The sequence below is a fragment of the Coenobita brevimanus genome, chromosome 32 (genome assembly GCF_032717465.1).
Source record: "Coenobita brevimanus isolate Jiangsu-jjx chromosome 32, ASM3271746v2, whole genome shotgun sequence".
In the NCBI taxonomy this organism is placed as follows: Eukaryota; Metazoa; Arthropoda; class Malacostraca; order Decapoda; family Coenobitidae; genus Coenobita; species Coenobita brevimanus.
In genome coordinates, this window is record NC_136985.1 from 2337492 (window position 1) to 2358259 (window position 20768).

General features: G+C 41.9%; 3 protein-coding genes across 3 annotated transcripts; 1 reads left to right on the forward strand and 2 right to left on the reverse strand.

Moving 5' to 3' along the window:
• Nucleotides 1-335: 335 nt before the first annotated feature.
• LOC145395640 (uncharacterized) lies at nt 336-3226 on the forward strand. The gene is made up of 2 exons (XM_080269209.1): nt 336-519; nt 2920-3226. Exons 1-2 carry the CDS (start codon nt 336-338, stop codon nt 3075-3077), a joined length of 342 nt encoding a protein of 113 aa, XP_080125335.1. The 3' UTR covers nt 3078-3226.
• A 6187-nt stretch (nt 3227-9413) lies between these two features.
• On the reverse strand, nt 9414-14900 carry LOC145395641 (peptidyl-prolyl cis-trans isomerase-like). The gene is made up of 3 exons (XM_080269210.1): nt 14839-14900; nt 11688-11867; nt 9414-9911 (listed from the first exon to the last, which is right to left on the reverse strand). The coding sequence occupies exons 1-3, from the start codon at nt 14890-14892 to the stop codon at nt 9414-9416; spliced, it is 732 nt and encodes a 243-aa protein (XP_080125336.1). The 5' UTR covers nt 14893-14900.
• LOC145395625 (uncharacterized) lies at nt 11979-12965 on the reverse strand. Its single transcript, XM_080269192.1, has 2 exons — nt 12354-12965; nt 11979-12164 (listed from the first exon to the last, which is right to left on the reverse strand). The coding sequence occupies exons 1-2, from the start codon at nt 12963-12965 to the stop codon at nt 11979-11981; spliced, it is 798 nt and encodes a 265-aa protein (XP_080125318.1).
• Nucleotides 14901-20768: the final 5868 nt, after the last annotated feature.

The window sequence follows — 20768 nt, forward strand, 5'->3', positions numbered from 1 at the left end:
TGATCTATTATGGTCTTGCTCGGCGATTTAATTTCCCTATATATAAAAAAATCCAAAATACCAATGAAGTGAGGGGAAGGGTGATCAGTACATATTAACTTAAATCATTATAGCACTGAGATATGTATTGCGTGCGTGCGTGCGTGTGTGTGTGTGTGTGTGTGTGTGTGTGTGTGTTTTGCCTGTCTGCTTGTGTGTGTGTGGGGTGTTTTGTCTATCTGTCTGTGACTGTTTTTATTGTGTGTGTGTGTGTGTGTGTGTGTGTGTGTGTGTGTGTGTGTGTGTGTGTGGATTCGTCTGTGTATGTGTTCAATTATTGATTCATTTTTCCAGCAATGACCAACTCTGTGATGATGATGATGATGGTGGTGGTAGCGGGGTATCCGAATTATGTGCCTAATTCGGCGTGTGGATGGTTATCTCCCTGGCACGAACCTTTCTACAATCCCTCACCCCAGCCGTCACCCTACACCCTTACGCTACACAGCCGCTTGGTACACCCCAGTACACTTGTTTCTGGTAAGTCAAGGTATACCCAGTTTGGATGATGGCAGGCAGTTTTGGTAGACTTCATTTATTCATCCAATCCTGTGTTGCCCCATGAGGAGCGTAGGAGGCCGGGGCTAGGCAAGTTGGTGCTGACATTTAAGATGAGAGTGACCAGCCTCACTCATCCCTGAGTGGCATTACGTGAGCAATAAACCCAAACCACCCCTTGGATATAAACCTGCCCCAACTCAATCCGACTGGAGTGCAATAATTACCCACTAAACCACCAGGCGCCAAAATTTGGTTATATGGTTGCCACCCAGCGTAGTACATGGTTTCCTGGTGTTCAGGAAACCATTTGGCTTGTCACTCAGTGTAGAGTCACCCACAGTCAGAAGGAAGAGGAAAGAATGAAGGAAAGAAAGACAGAAGAGGGAGTGTAAAGTCACCCACAGTCAGAAGGAAGAGGAAAGAATGAAGGAAAGAAAGACAGAAGAGGGAGTGTAAAGTCACCCACAGGCAGAAGGAAGAGGAAAGAATGAAGGAAAGAAAGACAGAAGAGGATGGAAGGAAAGAAGGATGGGGGAAAGGAAAGGGCAGACACCCGAGAGCAGCACTACATCGAGTGAGTGGATGGTGAGTGTCCCCACCTACCACAAACTTTTAATATAAAAATGCAAACTAGATTAATTTTGAGAAAGTTAATAAAATACCACAATTTAATCCATGTTAGTTGTTTTATATCTATCTATCTATCTATTGAAAGACACCATAATCCTGTAAGGGGTGGCCGTTTGTCTTTGAGTTAGTTGTTTTGTCTATCTATCTATCTATCTATTGACAGACGCCATAATCCTGTAAGGGGTGGCCGTTTGTCTTTGAGTTAGTTGTTTTATATCTATCTATCCATCTATCTATTGCCAGACGCCATAATCCTGTAAGGGGTGGCCGTTTGTCTTTGAGTTAGTTGTTTTATATCTATCTATCTATCTATTGCCAGACGCCATAATCCTGTAAGGGGTGGCCATTTGTCTTTGAGTTAGTTGTTTTATATCTATCTATCTATCTATTGCCAGACGCCATAATCCTGTAAGGGGTGGCCGTTTGTCTTTGAGTTAGTTGTTTTACGGGGAGGGGCACTAACCCTCCACCAACCCACTTGTTGACACGTAGGGAACACGCATCGTTTGGTTATATGGTTACCACCCAGCGTTGTAAATAGTTTCTTGGCTTACAGGAAACCATTAGGCTTGTCCCTCAATGTAAAGCCACCTGTAAAGGAAAGAAAAGCAATAAGAAGTGACAGGAAAGATGGGAGAAATAGGAAGAGAGGAGGACAGGTACAGAAAAAGAATGATAAAGGCTAAGGAAGAAGTAGGCAGCACTACATCAGGTGAGTGGATGATGGTGAGAAATAGGAAGAGAGGAGGACAGACACAGAAAAATAATGATAAAGACTATGGAAGAAGTAGGCAGCACTACATCAAGTGAGTGGATGGTGGTAAGAAATAGGAAGAGAGGAGGACAGGCACAGAAAAAGAATGATAAAGGCTAAGGAAGAAGTAGGCAGCACTACATCAAGTGAGTGGATGGTGGTAAGAAGTTGGAAGAGAGGAGGACACAGAAAAAGAATGATAAAGGTGAAGGAAGAAGTAGGCAGCACTACATCAGGTGAGTGGATGGTAAAGGCGGAGTTTTGTGAGAGGTAATAAATGGAGGTGATTGAGAATTATTACACTATTAAAACAATATTATTTAAAAGATTTATTTTGTTAATATTTACTACATCATCACCATCATCACCACCACCACCACCACTATCATCATCATCATCACCATCATCATCATCATCATAATCACCACCATCATCATCATCATCATCACCACCATCATCATCATTACCACCACCATCATCACCACCACCACCATCATCATCATCATCACCACCATCATCATCATCACCACCACCACCACCACACAACACCACCATCACCACCAACATCAATATCTTCATCACCATCATCATCACCACCACCACCACCACCACACCACACTACCATCACCACCAACATCAATATCTTCATCACCATCATCATCACCACCACCACCACCACCACCACCACCACACCACACTACCATCACCACCAACATCAATATCTTCATCACCATTATCATCACCACCACCACCACTACCATACCACACCACCACCAACATCAATATCTTCATCACCATCATCACCACCACCACCAACATCAATATCTTCATCACCATCATCACCACCACCACCATCATCATCATCACCACCACCATCATGATCACCACCACCACCACCACCACCACCACCACACAACACCACCATCACCACCAACATCAATATCTTCATCACCATCATCACCACCACCACCACCACCACCACCTCTCCCCCACAGTGTGCATCGTTGGTCAAATTCCACTGAAGGGCTACATGATCCAAGGCCAAACCGCCGATGGGAAGGCGTTAGGGTCTTGGATGGTCTATAGCAACGCCTCCCAGACCCTCTCCTGCAACCAGACCGTGAGTGTATTCAGTATGGACGGTGGGTGTTAGTGCCACAGTGGTGATATGGGAAGGTGGTAATTCTTATCTATAGGGGAGATTTTTATTATTATTATTATTATTATTATTAGTGGTGGTGGTACTGGTAGTGGTGGTAGTAGTAGTAGTAACAGCAGTACTGGTGGTGGTAGTAGTGGTGGTAGTAGTAGTAGTAGTAGTAGTAGTAGCAGTGGTATTATGATGATGATGATGATGATTATTGTTGGTATTATTATTATTATTATTAGTAGTAGTAGTAGTAGTTGTGGTAGTAGTATTAGTAGCTGTAGCAGTATTAGTAGTATTGGTGGTAGTAGTAGTAGTAGTTGTAGTGGTGGTGGTGGTTGTGGTAGTAGTAGTAGTAGTAGTGGTGGTGATTGTAGTAGTAGTAGTAGCAGTAGTGGTAGTAGTAGTAGTAGTAGTATTGGTAGTAGTACTGGTGGTAGTAGTAGTAGTAATAGTAGTAGTACTGGTGGTAGTAGTAGTAGTATTGGTGGTGGTGGTTATAGTCACGGCGCACGACTCTGAGGTTGTCATTATCGTACCCTGGCAACCTACCATTCAAAAGTGCGTCTGATTTCGTATCATATTATACACGAATCATATTATTATGCACGAATATATTATACACGAATATTATTATACACGAATATATTATACACGAATATATTTTACACGAATACTATTATACACAAACATATTATACACGAATCATATTATTATACACGAATCATATTATTATATATGAACACATTATACACGAATCATACGCATCTCATATTATACACAAATCATATTATTATACAAGAATATATTATACACGATTATTATACACGAACATATACACGAATCACATGCGTCTCATATTATACACGAAATCTTTTGAATGGTAGGTTGCCAGGGCACGATAATGACAACCTCAGAATCGTGCGCCGTGACTATAACCACCCTTCATCTTACCACACAGGACGACACCATCACCCACACCAGCAGTCATCTCAAATCCAGTAGTAGTAGTAGTATAGTCTCACCAATCCAAAACCAAGGTTTGGGTGGAGTCCAGCCGGGGATTTCCCGGCGTACAGCGTTGCCTTGTTTCCTATACTCTGATTGGGTAGTGGCTGACCTGACACCGTTAGAGCTCGCCGCTCACATCTCGCCACCTGGCCTGACATGACTTCACCCACTTCTGTGTGTGTGTGTGTTTGTGTATGTGTGTGTGTGTAAAGACAAACTGATTTAAGTTATAAATATAACCAAAATAATGAATTAAAAAATAGCATTCTCTCTCTCTCTCTCTCATATAATTTATGATTCCTAGTATGGGCCTGGATGTTGCCGCTCGTGAGTGTTTTAACTTATTTATTTCTATTAAGAAAATAGCGTATGTTCTACTGATTCCTTCAAATTATATTATAAACGTAATTGTTACATTACTTACCCAACTTAGAACTACCGTGAAAGTCGGTAAAAGTAACAACTTTATTTTTCAGCAACACTGTAAAATATGTATGCCACGTTTCTTTATTGATGTACAAGAGCCATATGCATTACACGTTTACCTTCCTTTGATATGTTAGAATACTTACGTTTATATTGTATTAGTATGTGTGTACCTATCTGTGATGCCTGTTACATATATAACAGAATCTACTCATCGCTCGTTTGGGAAGTATGGCATGGCTGCACCCAGCGCCAGACCCCACCCAAATCTTGGTTTTAGATTGGTGAGACTATAGTAGTAGTAGTAGTAGTAGTAGTAGTAGTAGTATTGGTGGTGGTAGTAGTAGTAGTGTGAAGGTGAAAAAAAGGATATGGAAAACACTAATAATACTTTCTACTTACGGAAGATGACACATAATAATAATAATAACAATAATAATAATAATAATATAATAATAATAATAATAAACAAAATAATGATGATGAACGATAAATGATTGAATGATGGATGTTGAAGATATTTTACGATTGATGATGGGGGTAAGACACAGATCAACACACACTCACCGCCCCTTATCTTCCCAAACAACAATAATAATAATAATAATAATAATAATAATAATAATGAATGACTGATGTTGATGTTGATGATATTTGACGATTAATGATGAGGGTACGATAGACAAATTACCACACACTCACTACCCCTCATCTTCCCAAACAATAATAATAATAATAATAATAATAATAATGATAACAATAATAATAAACAGAATAATGATGATGAATAATGAATGAATGAATGATTGATGTTGATGATATTTGATGATTAAAGGAGGTAAGACAGACACAGATCAACACACACACACCAGCTCTTATCTTCCCACGCAGGACGACACCATCACCCACACCAGCAGTCACCTCAAATCCAAGGTGCATCTCCACTGGCTGGCCCCAAACGACTTCCAGGGTCAGGTCACGTTCAGGTCAGTATCAGGTCGCGCGGTCATATTAGGTGGGTCACGTCACTTTTAGATTTCTATGAGGTTGGATGTGGTAGGATAGGTTAGAGATGATTGTACCTGTCACGAAGAAGTGCAGTGGAAAAGATGTATAGTTGTAGTACTATATTGTCTTTTTCTGCCACTGAACTAGGTGAAATAAGCTGCAAAAGGTCGAAAATCCGGCCCAAGTTAAGGTGAAAGAACCATAATTAGAGACTGTAGTAGTAGTAGTAGTGGTAGTAGTAGTGCAAGCAGTAAGTTATTATTATCATTATTAGCAGTATTTGTAGTAGTAGCAGCAGTTGTAGTAGTAACAGTAGTAGAAGTAGTAAGTTCGTAGCAACAGTTGTATTTGTATTATTATTATTGTTGTTATAACAATAATAATAATAATAATAATAATTATTATTAATAGTAGTAGTAGTAGTAAGTTAATACTAATAGTATTATAAATAGTACTTGTATTAATATTTAGTAGTAGTAGTAGCAGTCGTAGTAATAGTAGTAGTAGCAGTCGTAGTAGTAGTAGTAGTAAGTTAGTAGTAATAGTATTATAAATAGTATTTGTATTAATATTTAGTAGTAGTAGTAGTAATGGTAGTAGTAGTAGTAGTAGTAGCAGTAGTAGTAGTAATGGTAGTAGTAGTAGCAGTCGTAGTAATAGTAGTAGTAGCAGTCGTAGTAATAGTAGTAGTAGCAGTCATAGTAGCAGTAGTAGTAAATAGTAATAGTAGCAGTACATATCTTTGTCTCCAGGGGTGCAGTGGTGGCCAACTATTCAACCTACTGGACAGACATCACATCTCAACCCATCCACGTCCACACCCACACCTGAGCCGCTGTTTTACCTTCAGCAGTGACGCCAATAAATACACAGATCAATAAATAAATAAATAATGATAAAAATAAAGGGAATTCTCCATTATTACCCTATTTAGAAGTCTATTATTATGGTGTTCAACCCTAAGTTCTTTTTTACTCCAATTTGGCCAAGATTTTCGACCTTTTGCAGCTTATTTTTCGTAGCCCAAAGGTTAAAAATGATAATATATGATTCTACATCCTTTACAGTGCACTTCTTCGTGATTAGCACCATATTCTAGTGTAGATCTTCAGGAATTTTGGGACAAATTAGAGTAAAATGAGTATGGTAGTCTCATAATTTGATAACGCTGAGTCAATAGCAAACAATTTCAAACTTGTCGATCGCTGAACATCTTTTACAGTGCACTTATTCGTGACTAGCACCATATTCTAGTGTAGATCATCAAGAATTTTAGGCCAAGTTTGAGTAAAAGAGTATGGTAGTCTTATAAATCTTTAATGCCATCGCCTGCGCGCATTTTCAAACTTGTGGATCGTTGACGCATCCGTTGCTGTTTTGAATTTAAATTTGGCGGGATAATCAAGGAAGTCTGGCATTATTTGTTATTTTCATTTGTTTATCTCTGCCAAGTTAGAGTAAAATGAGTATAGTTATCTTTTAAATCAACAACACCAAGTCGACGGAACACATTTTCAAACTTGTTGATCGTTGACATGTCCGTTGGTTTTGAATTTAAATTTGGCGGGCTAATTAAGGACGTTTGGGATTATTTTCTATTTTCATTTGTTTATTTCCGCTAAGTTAGAGTAAAAAGAGTATAGTTACTTTTAAAATCGATAAGTCGAAAGAACACAATTATCACTCGTTGATGTGTCCGTTGCTGTTTTGAATTTAAATTTGAGGGACTAATTAAGGACGTCTGGCATTATTTTATTTTATTTTCATCTGTTTGTCTCCATGATCAAAGCTGGATATAAATAATTACTAAAGTTAGGGTGAAAATGGAGTGATATTCGGTCAGCGCTACTTTTTCACTATCTGGCATCACTACTATGAGTTTTTGAGAGAGAGAGAGAGAGAGAGAGAGAGAGAGAGAGAGAGAGAGAGGTAAGAATTTATTGAGAGGGCTGAACACTGCAATTTTAAGCCCATTCATACATCCACAGTAAACTCCATTTGCTTTCTCTTTTGCAACACTCACAATTATTTTTAGCCCAATTGCACCCAGTGTCCTCAATATAGGATGGAACTGGGCATTTTCAAACAACAATATAGGATGGAACTGCATTTTCAAAAGCTACAATACAGGATGGAACTGGGCATTTTCAAAAGCTACAATACAGGATGGAACTGGGCATTTTCAAAAGCTACAATACAGGATGGAACTGAGAATTTTCAAAAGCTACAACACAGGATGGAACTGGGCATTTTCAAAAGCTACAATACAGGATGGAACTGGGCATTTTCAAAAGCTACAACACAGGATGGAACTGGGCATTTTGAAAAGCTAATAAAGAAGGGAACCCCGGGGAAGGGACCTATGAACTTTGCAACTATGAGGCAATAAGCGGAGGGCGGTACGTTTGGTATCCTTCCAGCACAATCCCTCACACAGGAACCCTGGGAGTTAATGGATTAAATCAGCTATGTCTAATGGTAGCCAAACCAACATGAGACTTAGATGGATACTTTTCATTACATGGGAAGAATACAGAGGAATTAAATGTAAACGAGTGGATGTTTGTTATTGGTCGAGTCAAACGCTGGCAGAAGGTAAGCAAGTGGATGTTTGTTGTTTATTGATCATGAGTCAGATGCTGGTAGAATGTAAGCGAGCAGATGTTTGTTGCATATTAGTCGTGAGTCAAACATGGTAGAATGTAAGCGAATGGATGTTTGTTGTTTATTTGTGAAGTCAGATGCTGGTAGAATGTAAGCGAGCGGATGTTTGTTGCTTACTTATAGAGTCAAACACTGGTAGAATGTAAGCGAGTGGATGTTTGTTGCTTAGTGGTCAAGTCAGATGCTGGTAGAATGTGAGTGGATGTTTGTTGTTTATTCATCATGAGTAAAACGCTGGTAGAATGTATGTGAGTGGATGTTTGTTGCTTAGTGGTCGTGAGTCAAACATGGTAGAATGTAAGCGAGTAGATGTTTGTTGCTTAGTGGTCAAGTCAGATGCTGGCAGAATGTAAGCGAGCGGATGTTTGTTGCTTACTTATAGAGTCAAACACTGGTAGAATGTAAGCGAGTAGATGTTTGTTGCTTAGTGGTCAAGTCAGATGCTGGTAGAATGTAAACGAGCGGATGTTTGTTGCATATTAGTTGTAAGTCAAACGTGGTAAATGTAAGCGAGTGGATGTTTGTTGCTTATTAGTCATGAGTTACACACTCTTAGAATGTAAGCGAGTGGATGTTTGTTGCTTATTAGTCATGAGTTACACACTCTTAGAATGTAAGCGAGTGGATGTTTGTTGCTTGGTGGTCTTGAATCAGACGTGGTAGAATGTTTTGAATCTGCAATGGCCAGTTACCCTCTTACCAAAGCTGCTGAGGAAATTGTTTTATGTGTACGTGGTATAGTCATGACACTGTGCAACACACACAAAGGAAACTCTCTACCTATACCCAGGAAAGATTGTAGACAGAGATCAACTATTGTCACGGTGCACGATTCTGGGGTTGTCATTATCGTACTCTGACAATCTACCATTCACAAGTGTGTCCGATTTCGTATCATATAACACACAAATCATATTATTATACACGAATATATTATACATGAATATTATACACGAATATATTACACATGAATATTATTATACACGAACATAATATACACGAATCACAAGCGTCTCATATTCTACATGAAATCAGACGCACTGCTAAGGGGTAGGTTGCCAGGGCACAATAATAACAACCTCAGAGTCGCACGCTGTGACTAAACTCCTGGGGTGTAACACAACTCACTCCCAACCAAGCATCCAGTGGCAATATGGAGTCTTTACAACCTGAACTCCTGGAGGTTAATCTACAGGCCCACATCTGACAAAGTACACGATAGCAGTGCGGTAACTAGCGGCTGAGCACAATACCACAGTCCACCACAGTGATGCGGGTGTTGTTACTCTGTTCAAATACCTCTCTCACTACCTCCAGCCCGCTCTCCACCTCACCAAAGACATTAGGGTACTGCATGCCACCATCAAGGCTTCTGGTGGTGATGTTAAACTGGGCAGCCTTGGTAGCATCACCCAGAAAACCTATGACAGCACCAGCCCTGTCTGACATCCGGTACTCCCCTACAACATCCATTATCCCTGGCCCTCCATTCTCAGCATACTGCCCACCACTCACACAGTCCCCTGGGATGCTGTGGTCCTTCATCGGTTGTAGTTTGGTGTTGCGGTATGAAATGCCGAGCTGACCGGTACACAGCACGATAAATTGCTGAGACAAAGGTGTGTAGGGACTCAGACGGATGTGGACCCGCCCTTTTGTTGACCCTCCCCATGCCAGGTCGAGGAATGCAAAGGCGAAGGAAGGATCCACTACGGCCACCACCTCACTCACCTGCACAACACAACACCATCAGAAAGGAAGGAAGAATGCAAGACAGGAAGGGAGTAATGAAGGAAGGATGGAAGAGAGTAATGAAGGAAGGGAGAGAGTAAGGAGGGAAAGAAGGATATATATATATAATTTTTTTTTCAGATGATGAACAGAGGAAGGAAAAACAAATGAATAAAAAAAATAATCCATACACCAGATGACAGGTGTCCTCCATTCATAAAAAAATCTGTAACAGTTAGACTTGAACTGATGTAGGTTGAAGTTTGGGGGGAAACCACTCTGGGGATGCGAGTTCCAAAGAGATGCAGTTCAGGGAATAAAGATAAGCAGAAGTTGTAAAATATGGCTGTGTGACAGTCCAGTCATGTGTGCTACCAGATGCATGTGTAGCACGAGGGAAGACATGGAGAGGTGGCACCATGGATGCAACTTCGTCTGAGCATTTGCCATAAAAATATCTGTAAAATAGTGCAAGGGAGGCAACATTTCTTCTGACTTGCAGGGGAGGTAGTTCATTTGTAATATTAGGGTTATCAACAATTCTAACAGTTTTGTTTTGAATTCTGTATAGTTGTTTTGTGTAACTTCTCCACATCCATTCCACAAGGGTGAGCAATATTCAAGCTGAGAGCGCACATGACTCATAAATTATAGCTAACTGCTCGTCAGTGAAGAAGTTACAGACTCTACAATAATCCAAGTTTCTTCGAGGCGGTTTTAGCAAGTGATCTGACATGAGAGGTCCAGGAAGAAGTGTTAGGGAGCTTCCTTGATCGATGAGAATATGGAATAAGCAGATAAAAAAAAAAAATGCCTAGATTAATAAATTAACTCTTTCGGTTTCGTCTTCAGTACCCCGTACAAGATAGGGAAGTGTAAGCTGGGGGAGGGGCAGCGAAATGGCAGGGGACAACGGGACATGGAGGCAATTAGTCTGTGGCTATCCCTTACGAGATTAAGGCGTCTGGCTATAGAAAGATAGACAGATAGATAACCCAATATAGTGCACTTTGTGAGCACGTGACGAGCGAGCCAGCATTTGTACATATGCCTATCATAATTTCATCTTGGTGTAAACTTTCAACATTTCTGGTGCGGTAGTTGAACAATAGCAGGAGAATAACTGAGTCAAAATAATTACTTTCTCACATTTTCTCTCTGGATGTGCACATAGCGAGGCACTGTAGCATTTATCACATAAGCAATGTTCAGTTCTCTGCCCCTGACTTGCCGTGTCAACGAATTGTGTCGGTAAACGCTTGGCTATTGATCGAATGATAAAACCCAGAAATGGGGTGATTATCCTTGCTGATTTCACCCCCTAAAACACAGAAAAAAACGTTCATGTAAAATTATGAGTGTAATATCCGATATTTGTTAGAATTCATGCAAGAAAACATAGTGTTACAACAGGAAACCTTTTTTAATTCGATTTCATGGTGAAGCATGTCAACTGAAGCCCTTAGTACTGTACATTCCCTTGGAAAGCTGGGATTCCATGGGGTTTCTTTGGTCTCATGAGTAAATACCGTATATAGCTAAAAACAAAATTTATTTAATGTATCTACTATCTGCCGAATCTCTTCTCTACCTCACACAGCACAGTAGTTATTAGGCTCTGAAAACCATCGCGGTCGGGTCATGCCGTGTTGGGCCGCTCATTTCTCAGCTGAATGTAAACATCACTTTGCTCGCTCGCCCGTGATTATGCGTGGCATAAGGGGTAACAGGCAAAGAAGTATGACAGATGAGGGTACAAGTGTGAGTGTTAGTTACCGGAAGTATGCGGGCGTGGGAAGGCGGGGGCTGATCTTGGAGGCAGGGCAGGCAAAGTCGGTCATTATTCAGGGTTATCCTGGAGGAGCGGAGGCAATCACCGTCTTTCAGGACAGCAAATACCAGGCCAGCCTCTACCAGCCTTCTGGTGGACCAACTCATGCTAAGAAGCTGCCCAATCTGTGACAGGACCAGTACAATTTCTGTGTTAGCACATTATTACCTGTGATACCAACAATACATTATTAGCTACGATTATACCAATACATTACTACCCGTGGACAGTGGTGGTCAGGGTGGTGTGTACTGGGTCAGTACTGAGTAACATACTGTTATTTGTTCCATGCTTTTCTTGATGGTGTTGACGTTGTCCATGATAGTGGAGGCCGGGTCTGGGTGTGGCAGGGGGGTGGGGGTGTGTGTGGCATCAGTGTCCTCCGATGCAATGTCCAGGGCCGTCTTGATGTCCTCACACACCTGTACCAACACAATAGTAAGTGGTGGAGGCTTTGACTGATGCTTACCAACGATACAGTAGTGGTACATCACTAGGCTTCATACATCAACCCCAATTATGTGATGTTTATAGGAGAGCACATGCGTCCTTATCTTATACATAAGTCTGGTAGTAAAAGCATAAGTGAACTTGAGGGAGTGGCTTCCTACCTTCCAGCTGGTGGTGATAGTGTTAGCGTCTGGGAAAAGTTCCTGGCACCTGCGCCTCCAGTCCTCCACCTGCACACTGCTTTGGTCAGCATGGCCGATGGCTGCGCCGATGCCCTGTGCTGTGTTGGCATCGTCCAGATGCCTGAGTGTGGCTTCCAGTTGGCTCTCTCTTTCCTTTCCTTCGTCCTTCATGGCCACCACTCTAGCATCCTCTTGTTCTATCAGCGTCATGGCATCAGTATTGCACTGCATCAGGTCTTGTAAACTGCTTCGTAATTGGAGGTGTTGGTCCTTCCAGTCTGCCAGCTGGGTCCGGTACTGGTCCAGCTGGGACTGGGTGCCTTGGCAGCCAATGGCCTGTTTGCTGATATTGTTCTTCTGCTCCTCCAACAGGGACCATAACTTCTTGCTTGTCCCGCTGGACATCTCGTGTACTGTGCAGTCTCCTGTCTTAAATGCTGCTGCTGCTTCCTGTGCCTGTTGTACATGTTTGAGTCTTTGGATCACAGCCTCGAAAGCATAGCTGATGGGAATCTGATCCACGGAAGTAACAGTGTGGCAGATGCGGCAGTCAGGGCAGGACAGCTGGTTGGCTGCGATCAGCTGTGACATGCAGGCTGAACAGAAGGTATGTCCACAAGGCAGAGTACGTGGCCGACGCTCACTCTGGTCAAAGGGGATGTAGCACACACCGCACTCCACAGGGCTAGGCTGTCACACAACAACAATATTACTTTGTCAAACGTACTGACATGTTAAAGTTGTATCCTATCAAGATGTATTAACAGTACCATGATAAAGCAGTACCGTGACCTCCATAACACTTTTGTCTATATTGTGTCCTATAAATGATAAACTAATACCAGTGATATGAACATCCTATACCAGGTGGTGGTATTTGGTATAACAGCCGTAGTAACACATATGGTTGTAGTGACAGAGAGGTGTGTGTGTGTGTCCACTACAAATGTATCACACACACACACACACACACACACCACACACACACACACACACACACACACACACACACACACACACACACACACACACCACACACACACACACACACACACACACACACACTTTTTTTGAGACTTGTTGAGAGACAAATGAGGAGAGTAATAAAGGACAGGATGTCTGGATGGAGGGAAGTAACAAGTGGAGTCCCACAGGGCTCGGTGTTGGCGCCAGTAATGTTCCTGATTTACGTAAATGATATGGTAGATGGAGTGAACAGTTATACAAGTCTGCTTGCTGATGATGCAAAGATCCTGAGGAAAGCAGAGGTTGAGGAGGATTGTAAAATGCTGCAGGAGGATCTGGATAGGATACACGATTGGAGCCGGATGTGGGAAATGAAATTCAACGCAAAGAAATGTAAAATATTGGAAATAGGTAGAAGTACCAAGAGGCCATCACTGAATTATTTGATGGGTAATGAACCAATCACAAAAGCGAGAGAAGAGAAAGATTTGGGAGTGCTGGTCCAAGATAGTTTGTCACCAGAAAAGCACATTAACAAGATAGTTGGAGAGACGTATAAATTCTTGACTAACATAAGAGTAGCATTTCATTATATGGATGACGAGATGATGAAAAAATTGATAGTGGCCATGATTCGCCCCAGGTTGGAATATGCACCCTCCACGTCAAAGTGACAATAACACACACACACACACACACACACACACACACACACAATGATCCGCCCCAGGTTAGAATGTGCAGCAGTAGTGTGGAGCACACACAAAAGGAAAGATATAAACAAGATTGAGAGAATACAAAGAACAGCAACCAAGATGGTCCCCAGCCTGGGAGATATGTCGCACAGAGAGGATCTGGAAAAGCTGGATTTGCCTTCCTTAGAGGAAAGGAGAAAGAGGGGCGACATGACTGCAGTGTTCAGGACCATGATGGGAGTAGATAAAATTGACGTGCAGTGTTCAGGACCATGATGGGAGTAGATAAAATTGACAAAGAAGATCTGTTTGTATGGGATGGGATAGTACCAAGAGGATAATGAATGAAACTGAAGAAGCCCAAGCTGCTTGAAGGATATCAAGAAATATAGTTTTCCAGATAGATGCATAGACCTGTAGAATAGCCTGGACAAAGATATCAGCCAGTCTAAAAATAATAATGAGTTTAAAGCAGAGTCTGACTGGTTGAGACACAGAGACAGGACCCCACAAGTGTAGCTCATTTCCTGTATATCACAACTAGGTAAATACACACACACACACACACACAAACACTATTAAGAAATTTAAGGATATGATAAAAATGGTTTAATACACGGGACAGTACGAGCTTGACTCATTCCTGAAAAGATATAATTAGGTAAGACCAACACACACACACACACACACACACACACACACAATTTATTTAGTGTACAGTTCAGAGCGTCACTAAAATTAAGTTTCAACCCCAAAACACACACACATACAGTACACACACACACACACATGACCGTACTCACCGTTACGGGGTCGGTTGGATTCAGTTGTGACTGTTGTGACTGTTGCCCTCCCATTGTGCTGTTGACCTGTTAAATATAAAAAAAATAGATAGATACATAGATAAATAGATAGACTGACAGACAGGTAGATAGATTAACACAGATAAATAGATTGATAAACAGGTTGACAGGTAGATAGATTGATAGATAGATGGATATAGATATATAGACAAATAGATGGGTAGGTAGACAGATAGATAAACAGATAGATAGATTGATAGGTAGAGATTGAGATAGATTGATAGATAGATAAACTGGTTGACAGATAGATATACAGATAGGTAGGTAGGTAGATAGATACAGACTGATAGATAAACAGGTTGATAGATAGATATATAGATAGGTAGGTAGGTAGGTAGGTAGGTAGGTAGATACAGTAGATAGATAGATAGACTGGAAGATGGATAGATATACATAGGTACGTAGGTGAGAGAGAGAGAGAGAGAGAGAGAGAGAGAGAGAGAGAGAGAGAGAGAGAGAGAGAGAGAGAGAGAGAGAGAGAGATCCATTCACATCTTTATCACACACTATATTCACGTTTATTCTACAATGTAATTTATTTATATGACAGAAAGCGTTAGGAGGAATACACTGAGGTGGTTTGGCCATGTGGAGAGGATGGAGGGTGAAAGACTGACGAGGAGCGTTGTGGTGTGGATGTGATAGGAAGCGTTAGGAGAAACACACTGAGGTGGTTTGGCCATGTGGAGAGGATGGAGGGTGAGAGACTGACAAGGAGCGTAATGGTGTGGATGTGGACGTGATAGGAAGCGTTAGAAATACACTGAGGTGGTTTGGCTATGTGGAGAGGATGGAGAGACTAACTAGAAGAGTGTGAGTGAGGTGGTGAGGGAGACAGCGGATGAGATAAAGGGATGGACAAATATATGACAGACTCTTATACAATCTCCTCGTTAGTCTCATATACCTCTCCACTCCATCCCTCCATCTCATCCTCTGCCTTCCCCTCTCTCTCATTCACATACACTCTCCTAGTTAGTCCCATATACCTCTCTCCATCCCTCCACCTCCTCCTCGGCCTCCCCCTCCCTCTACCCTCTTCAGCTCACTCACATACTCTCCTCGTCAGTCTCTCACTCTCCATCCTCTCCACATGGCCAAACCACCTCAGTGTGTTCCCCCTAACGCTTCCTATCACATCCACATCCACACTACAACGTTCCTTTATATCCTCATTTGTCAGCCTGTCTCTCCATGTAACTCCACATCCACACCACAACGCTCCTTTATATCCTCATTTGTCAGTCTGTCTCTCCATGTAACTCCACATCCACACCACAACGCTCCTTTATAGCCTCATTTGTCAGCCTGTCTCTCCATGTAACTCCACATCCACACCACAACGCTCCTTTATAGCCTCATTTGTCAGTCTGTCTCTCCATGTAACTCCACATCCACACCACAACGCTCCTTTATAGCCTCATTTGTCAGCCTGTCTCTCCATGTAACTCCACATCCACACCACAACGCTCCTTTATAGCCTCATTTGTCAGCCTGTCTCTCCATGTAACTCCACATCCACACCACAACGCTCCTTTATAGCCTCATTTGTCAGCCTGTCTCTCCATGTAACTCCACATCCACACCACAACGCTCCTTTATAGCCTCATTTGTCAGCCTGTCTCTCCATGTCACTCCACATCCACACCACAACGCTCCTTTATAGCCTCATTTGTCAGCCTGTCTCTCCATGTCACTCCACATCCACACCACAACGCTCCTTTATAGCCTCATTTGTCAGCCTGTCTCTCCATGTAACTCCACATCCACACCACAACGCTCCTTTATAGCCTCATTTGTCAGCCTGTCTCTCCATGTAACTCCACATCCACACCACAACGCTCCTTTATAGCCTCATTTGTCAGCCTGTCTCTCCATGTAACTCCACATCCACACCACAACGCTCCTTTATAGCCTCATTTGTCAGCCTGTCTCTCCATGTCACTCCACATCCACACCACAACGCTCCTTTATAGCCTCATTTGTCAGCCTGTCTCTCCATGTCACTCCACATCCACACCACAACGCTCCTTTATAGCCTCATTTGTCAGTCTGTCTCTCCATGTAACTCCACATCCACATCACAACGCTCCTTTATAGCCTCATTCGTCAGCCTGTCTCTCCATGTAACTCCACATCCACATCACAACGCTCCTTTATATCCTCATTTGTCAGCCTGTCTCTCCATGTAACTCCACATCCACATCACAACGCTCCTTTATAGCCTCATTTGTCAGCCTGTCTCTCCATGTAACTCGACATCCACACCACAACGCTCCTTTATAGCCTCATTTGTCAGTCTGTCTCAAATACATTATCTCCAAAGCACTTCACTATTATAATGCTTTGTTTTTCATATTTACTCGTAATATTTAACTTGACTGGGAAGCACTAGATAGCAGAGAGTTAGGGCATATTTTTATACATGTTATTCTATACAAAGTTAAGATTAGGAGTGTTTATCAAGAGCGTATATCTGATAAACTCGACAGCTGATAAAGAAATGTGTATGTCTGTTCCCTAACTCGAACTGTCTCCCTCTGCGTTTCCTACTGCCTATGACCTCCAGTGTAGGTAGGTAGGTAAGCAATACTCCCAGTCCTTCATGTATGCAATTGGTCAACTTTGGAACTGTCTCCCTCTGTGTTTCCTACTGCCTATAACCTCCAGTGTAGGTAGGTAGGTAGGTATGTTAACCAATACTCCCACTCCTTCATGTATGCAACAGGTCAACTCTGGAACTGTCCTCCTCTGTCTATTTCCTACTGCTTATGACCTCCAGTGTAGGTAGGTAGGTAGGTAAACTGTTACTCCCAGTCCTTCATGTATGCAACAGGTCAACTCTGGAACTGTCTCCCTCTGTCTGTATTTCCTACTTCCTATGATCTCCAGTGTAGGTAGGTAGGTACTAAGTTAGCCAGCACTCCCTGTCCGTCACGTATGCAACAGGTCAACTCTGGAACTGTCTCCCTGTCTGTATTTCCTACTGCCTATGACCTCCAGTGTAGGTAGGTTGGTAGGTATTTTAACAAACACTCCCAGTCTTCATGTATGCAACAGATCAACTCCGGAACTGTCTGTCTGCATTGCCTACTGCCTATGACCTCCAGTCTTTCAAACGCAGTGTGTCCAGGCATCTCGAAATGAACGCATCTTGAATTTAGCTGTTAGCTTATTTTTGTTTTGTTTTTTTGGAGGGAACAATTTGCAGACTTCTGGCCTTGGGTTCCTTCTTCCTTGCATAAAAAAAGCTATTCGGACAACACAGATAGAATTACAGGGATTATAGTAATTTAGTCTTTACTGGGTGTTATATAGGATAGAAAGAGTTAAGAGAAATAACACTGAGGTGGTTTGGCCGTGTGGAGAGGATGGAGAGCGACAGACTATGAAGAGGAGAGTATGTGAGTGAGGGAGAAGGGGGCGACCGAGGATGTGATGGAGTACGTGGAGGTATATGAGGGGACTGTGAGATGGGGGGAGGGCAGCGAAGTGGCGGGGGACAGGTTGACATGGAGGCGATTTGTTTGTGGCCACCCCTCAGGGATTAAGGAGTCTGATAATAGATACATAGATATATCATACACACCATTTTTCGCTAAAGTAACTTATTTAACTGAGATGTGTCGAATCCTGCATCCTTTGGGCAGTGATATCCAGAACACCTTAAAAATGACCCTGGGTGCGCCCCTGAGCAGCAGTAACAATGAGTCTGTATTTCTCAGCATATTAACTCAGCATATCAGTAATGTTTATAAATAGAGCCAATTGTACGCCATCTATGTTGGGTCGATCAGTGACAGTAACAATAACATCAGCATATGAAATAAGAGAGAGAGAGAGAGAGAGAGAGAGAGAGAGAGAGAGAGAGAGAGAATCTTTTTCTCTTACGTTCTGAGCTGCCACAGAATCTCTCATTATATTCAAGCTCTACCTTGCCTTTCTCTCACCCACCACTTCCAACTCTCCCTCTCTCACCCAAGATTTCCACTTACCACACTAGCTCTACATGAACAACTGGAGAGAGAGAGAGAGAGAGAGAGAGAGAGAGAAATATCACCACTCGTCACCCGTTCAATATAGAGACTGAGAGGCCAGGAGGGGATCCGTACGTGATAAATTCCTGACAAAACCTTCCCCTCCTCCCTCCTCCCCCATGGCTCTCTCCCCAGCTAGGCGCCAAGGCCAGACATTAGCGTTGCCAATTTAGCGTTTTCAGCTAGATCTAGACACATTACCCTCCATTTAGCCACAATTTTTAACGTCTAGCGGCATAATATCCAGCTACAGGATTTATTAAAGCTATTTATTCTGATTATTGCCCCTTTTCCTAGCGATAATTTGGAGATTTTGCGGCTTAGCGATAATCAAGCGGGTTCTGAGCGCACGTTTAGCTGTATATGTGGGCTTGGCATCACTATCAAGCAGTCTCATGATAACGCCGTACATTAGCCTCTTGCATGAGCGTTGTTTAGCACGGTATTTGGTGTTTATATCCACGCAGATGACCTAGAGTGTATAATGCAGTGAAAAAAATACAAAACAGTGATTCGTAACAACATTTAACTGACATGGGAATTTGTTCATGGAAGTGTGCAGTGTAGCGGTTGCTTGGGAAATTGTTTGTTCACACTTTCACCACCCATAGCGCTACACGTCACAGCCGAACAACAATTGAACGATTTTTTTAGAAGGTAAGTAAAATGATAAAGTGATTTATTATTAATTAACCAGTAAAGTAATTAGTATTATTAATGTGATTTATAAGTGGCGTAAGATTATTTAGCCTTACCCATTCACTTATGGATTATTATTATTATTATAATTAATTTTTAACATGCTTTCAGAGGACCACATTTGATTAATTTTGATCTTACATCTCTACGATTTTCTTATATGAGAAAACATGATGAAACATGGTGCAACAGGGTGACATGAAAGCGGTTTGTTTGTGGCCACCCGTTACGGGATTAAGGCGTCTGGCTGTAGATAGAGAGACGGACAGATAGACAGACAGATAGACAGATGGATAGACGGACAGATAGATACATACAAACAGACATGGATAGATAGACAGATAGAAAGATAGATAGATAGCTAAATAGACAGATAGATAGATAAGGTTAGATAAATGCAATGGCTATCTTTAAGGGTGTGGATGATAAGATTTTTACACTATTGATAAGAGCAACACCTTATCTGATAACACTGCATTCCTTGTTCACCCTCAGACAGTTCCTCTACTGCTTCCACTCTTCCTCTACTCCATCCACTCTTCCTATACACCTTCCACTCTTCCTCTACTCCTTCCACTCTTTTCCTATACACCTTCCACTCTTTTCCTAACTCCTTCCACTCTTTTCCTCTACTCCTTCCACTCTTCCTCTACTCCTTCCACTCTTCCTCTACTCCTTCCAGTCTTTCTTGGCCTAAAATTGCCATCTCTCCATCATCAGTGCTGAGTTTGAATATATTACCACTAGAATACGATGCTAGTCACGAAGAAGTGCTATGGAAAGTATTGTATTTTCAACACAAGAATGATACTAGTCACGAAGAAGTGCTATGGAAAGGATGTAGAGCCGTAGTATTGTCTTTTTAACACTGGAATATGATGTAGAGCCGTAGTATTGTCTTTTTAACACTAGAATATGATGTAGAGCCGTTGTATTGTCTTTTTAACACTAGAATATGATGCTAGTCACGAAGAAGTGCTATGGAAAGGATGTAGAGCCGTAGTATTGTCTTTTTAACACTAGAATATGATGCTAGTCACGAAGAAGTGCTATGGAAAGGATGTAGAGCCATAGTATTGTCTTTTTAACACTAGAATATGATGCTAGTCACGAAGAAGTGCTATGGAAAGGATG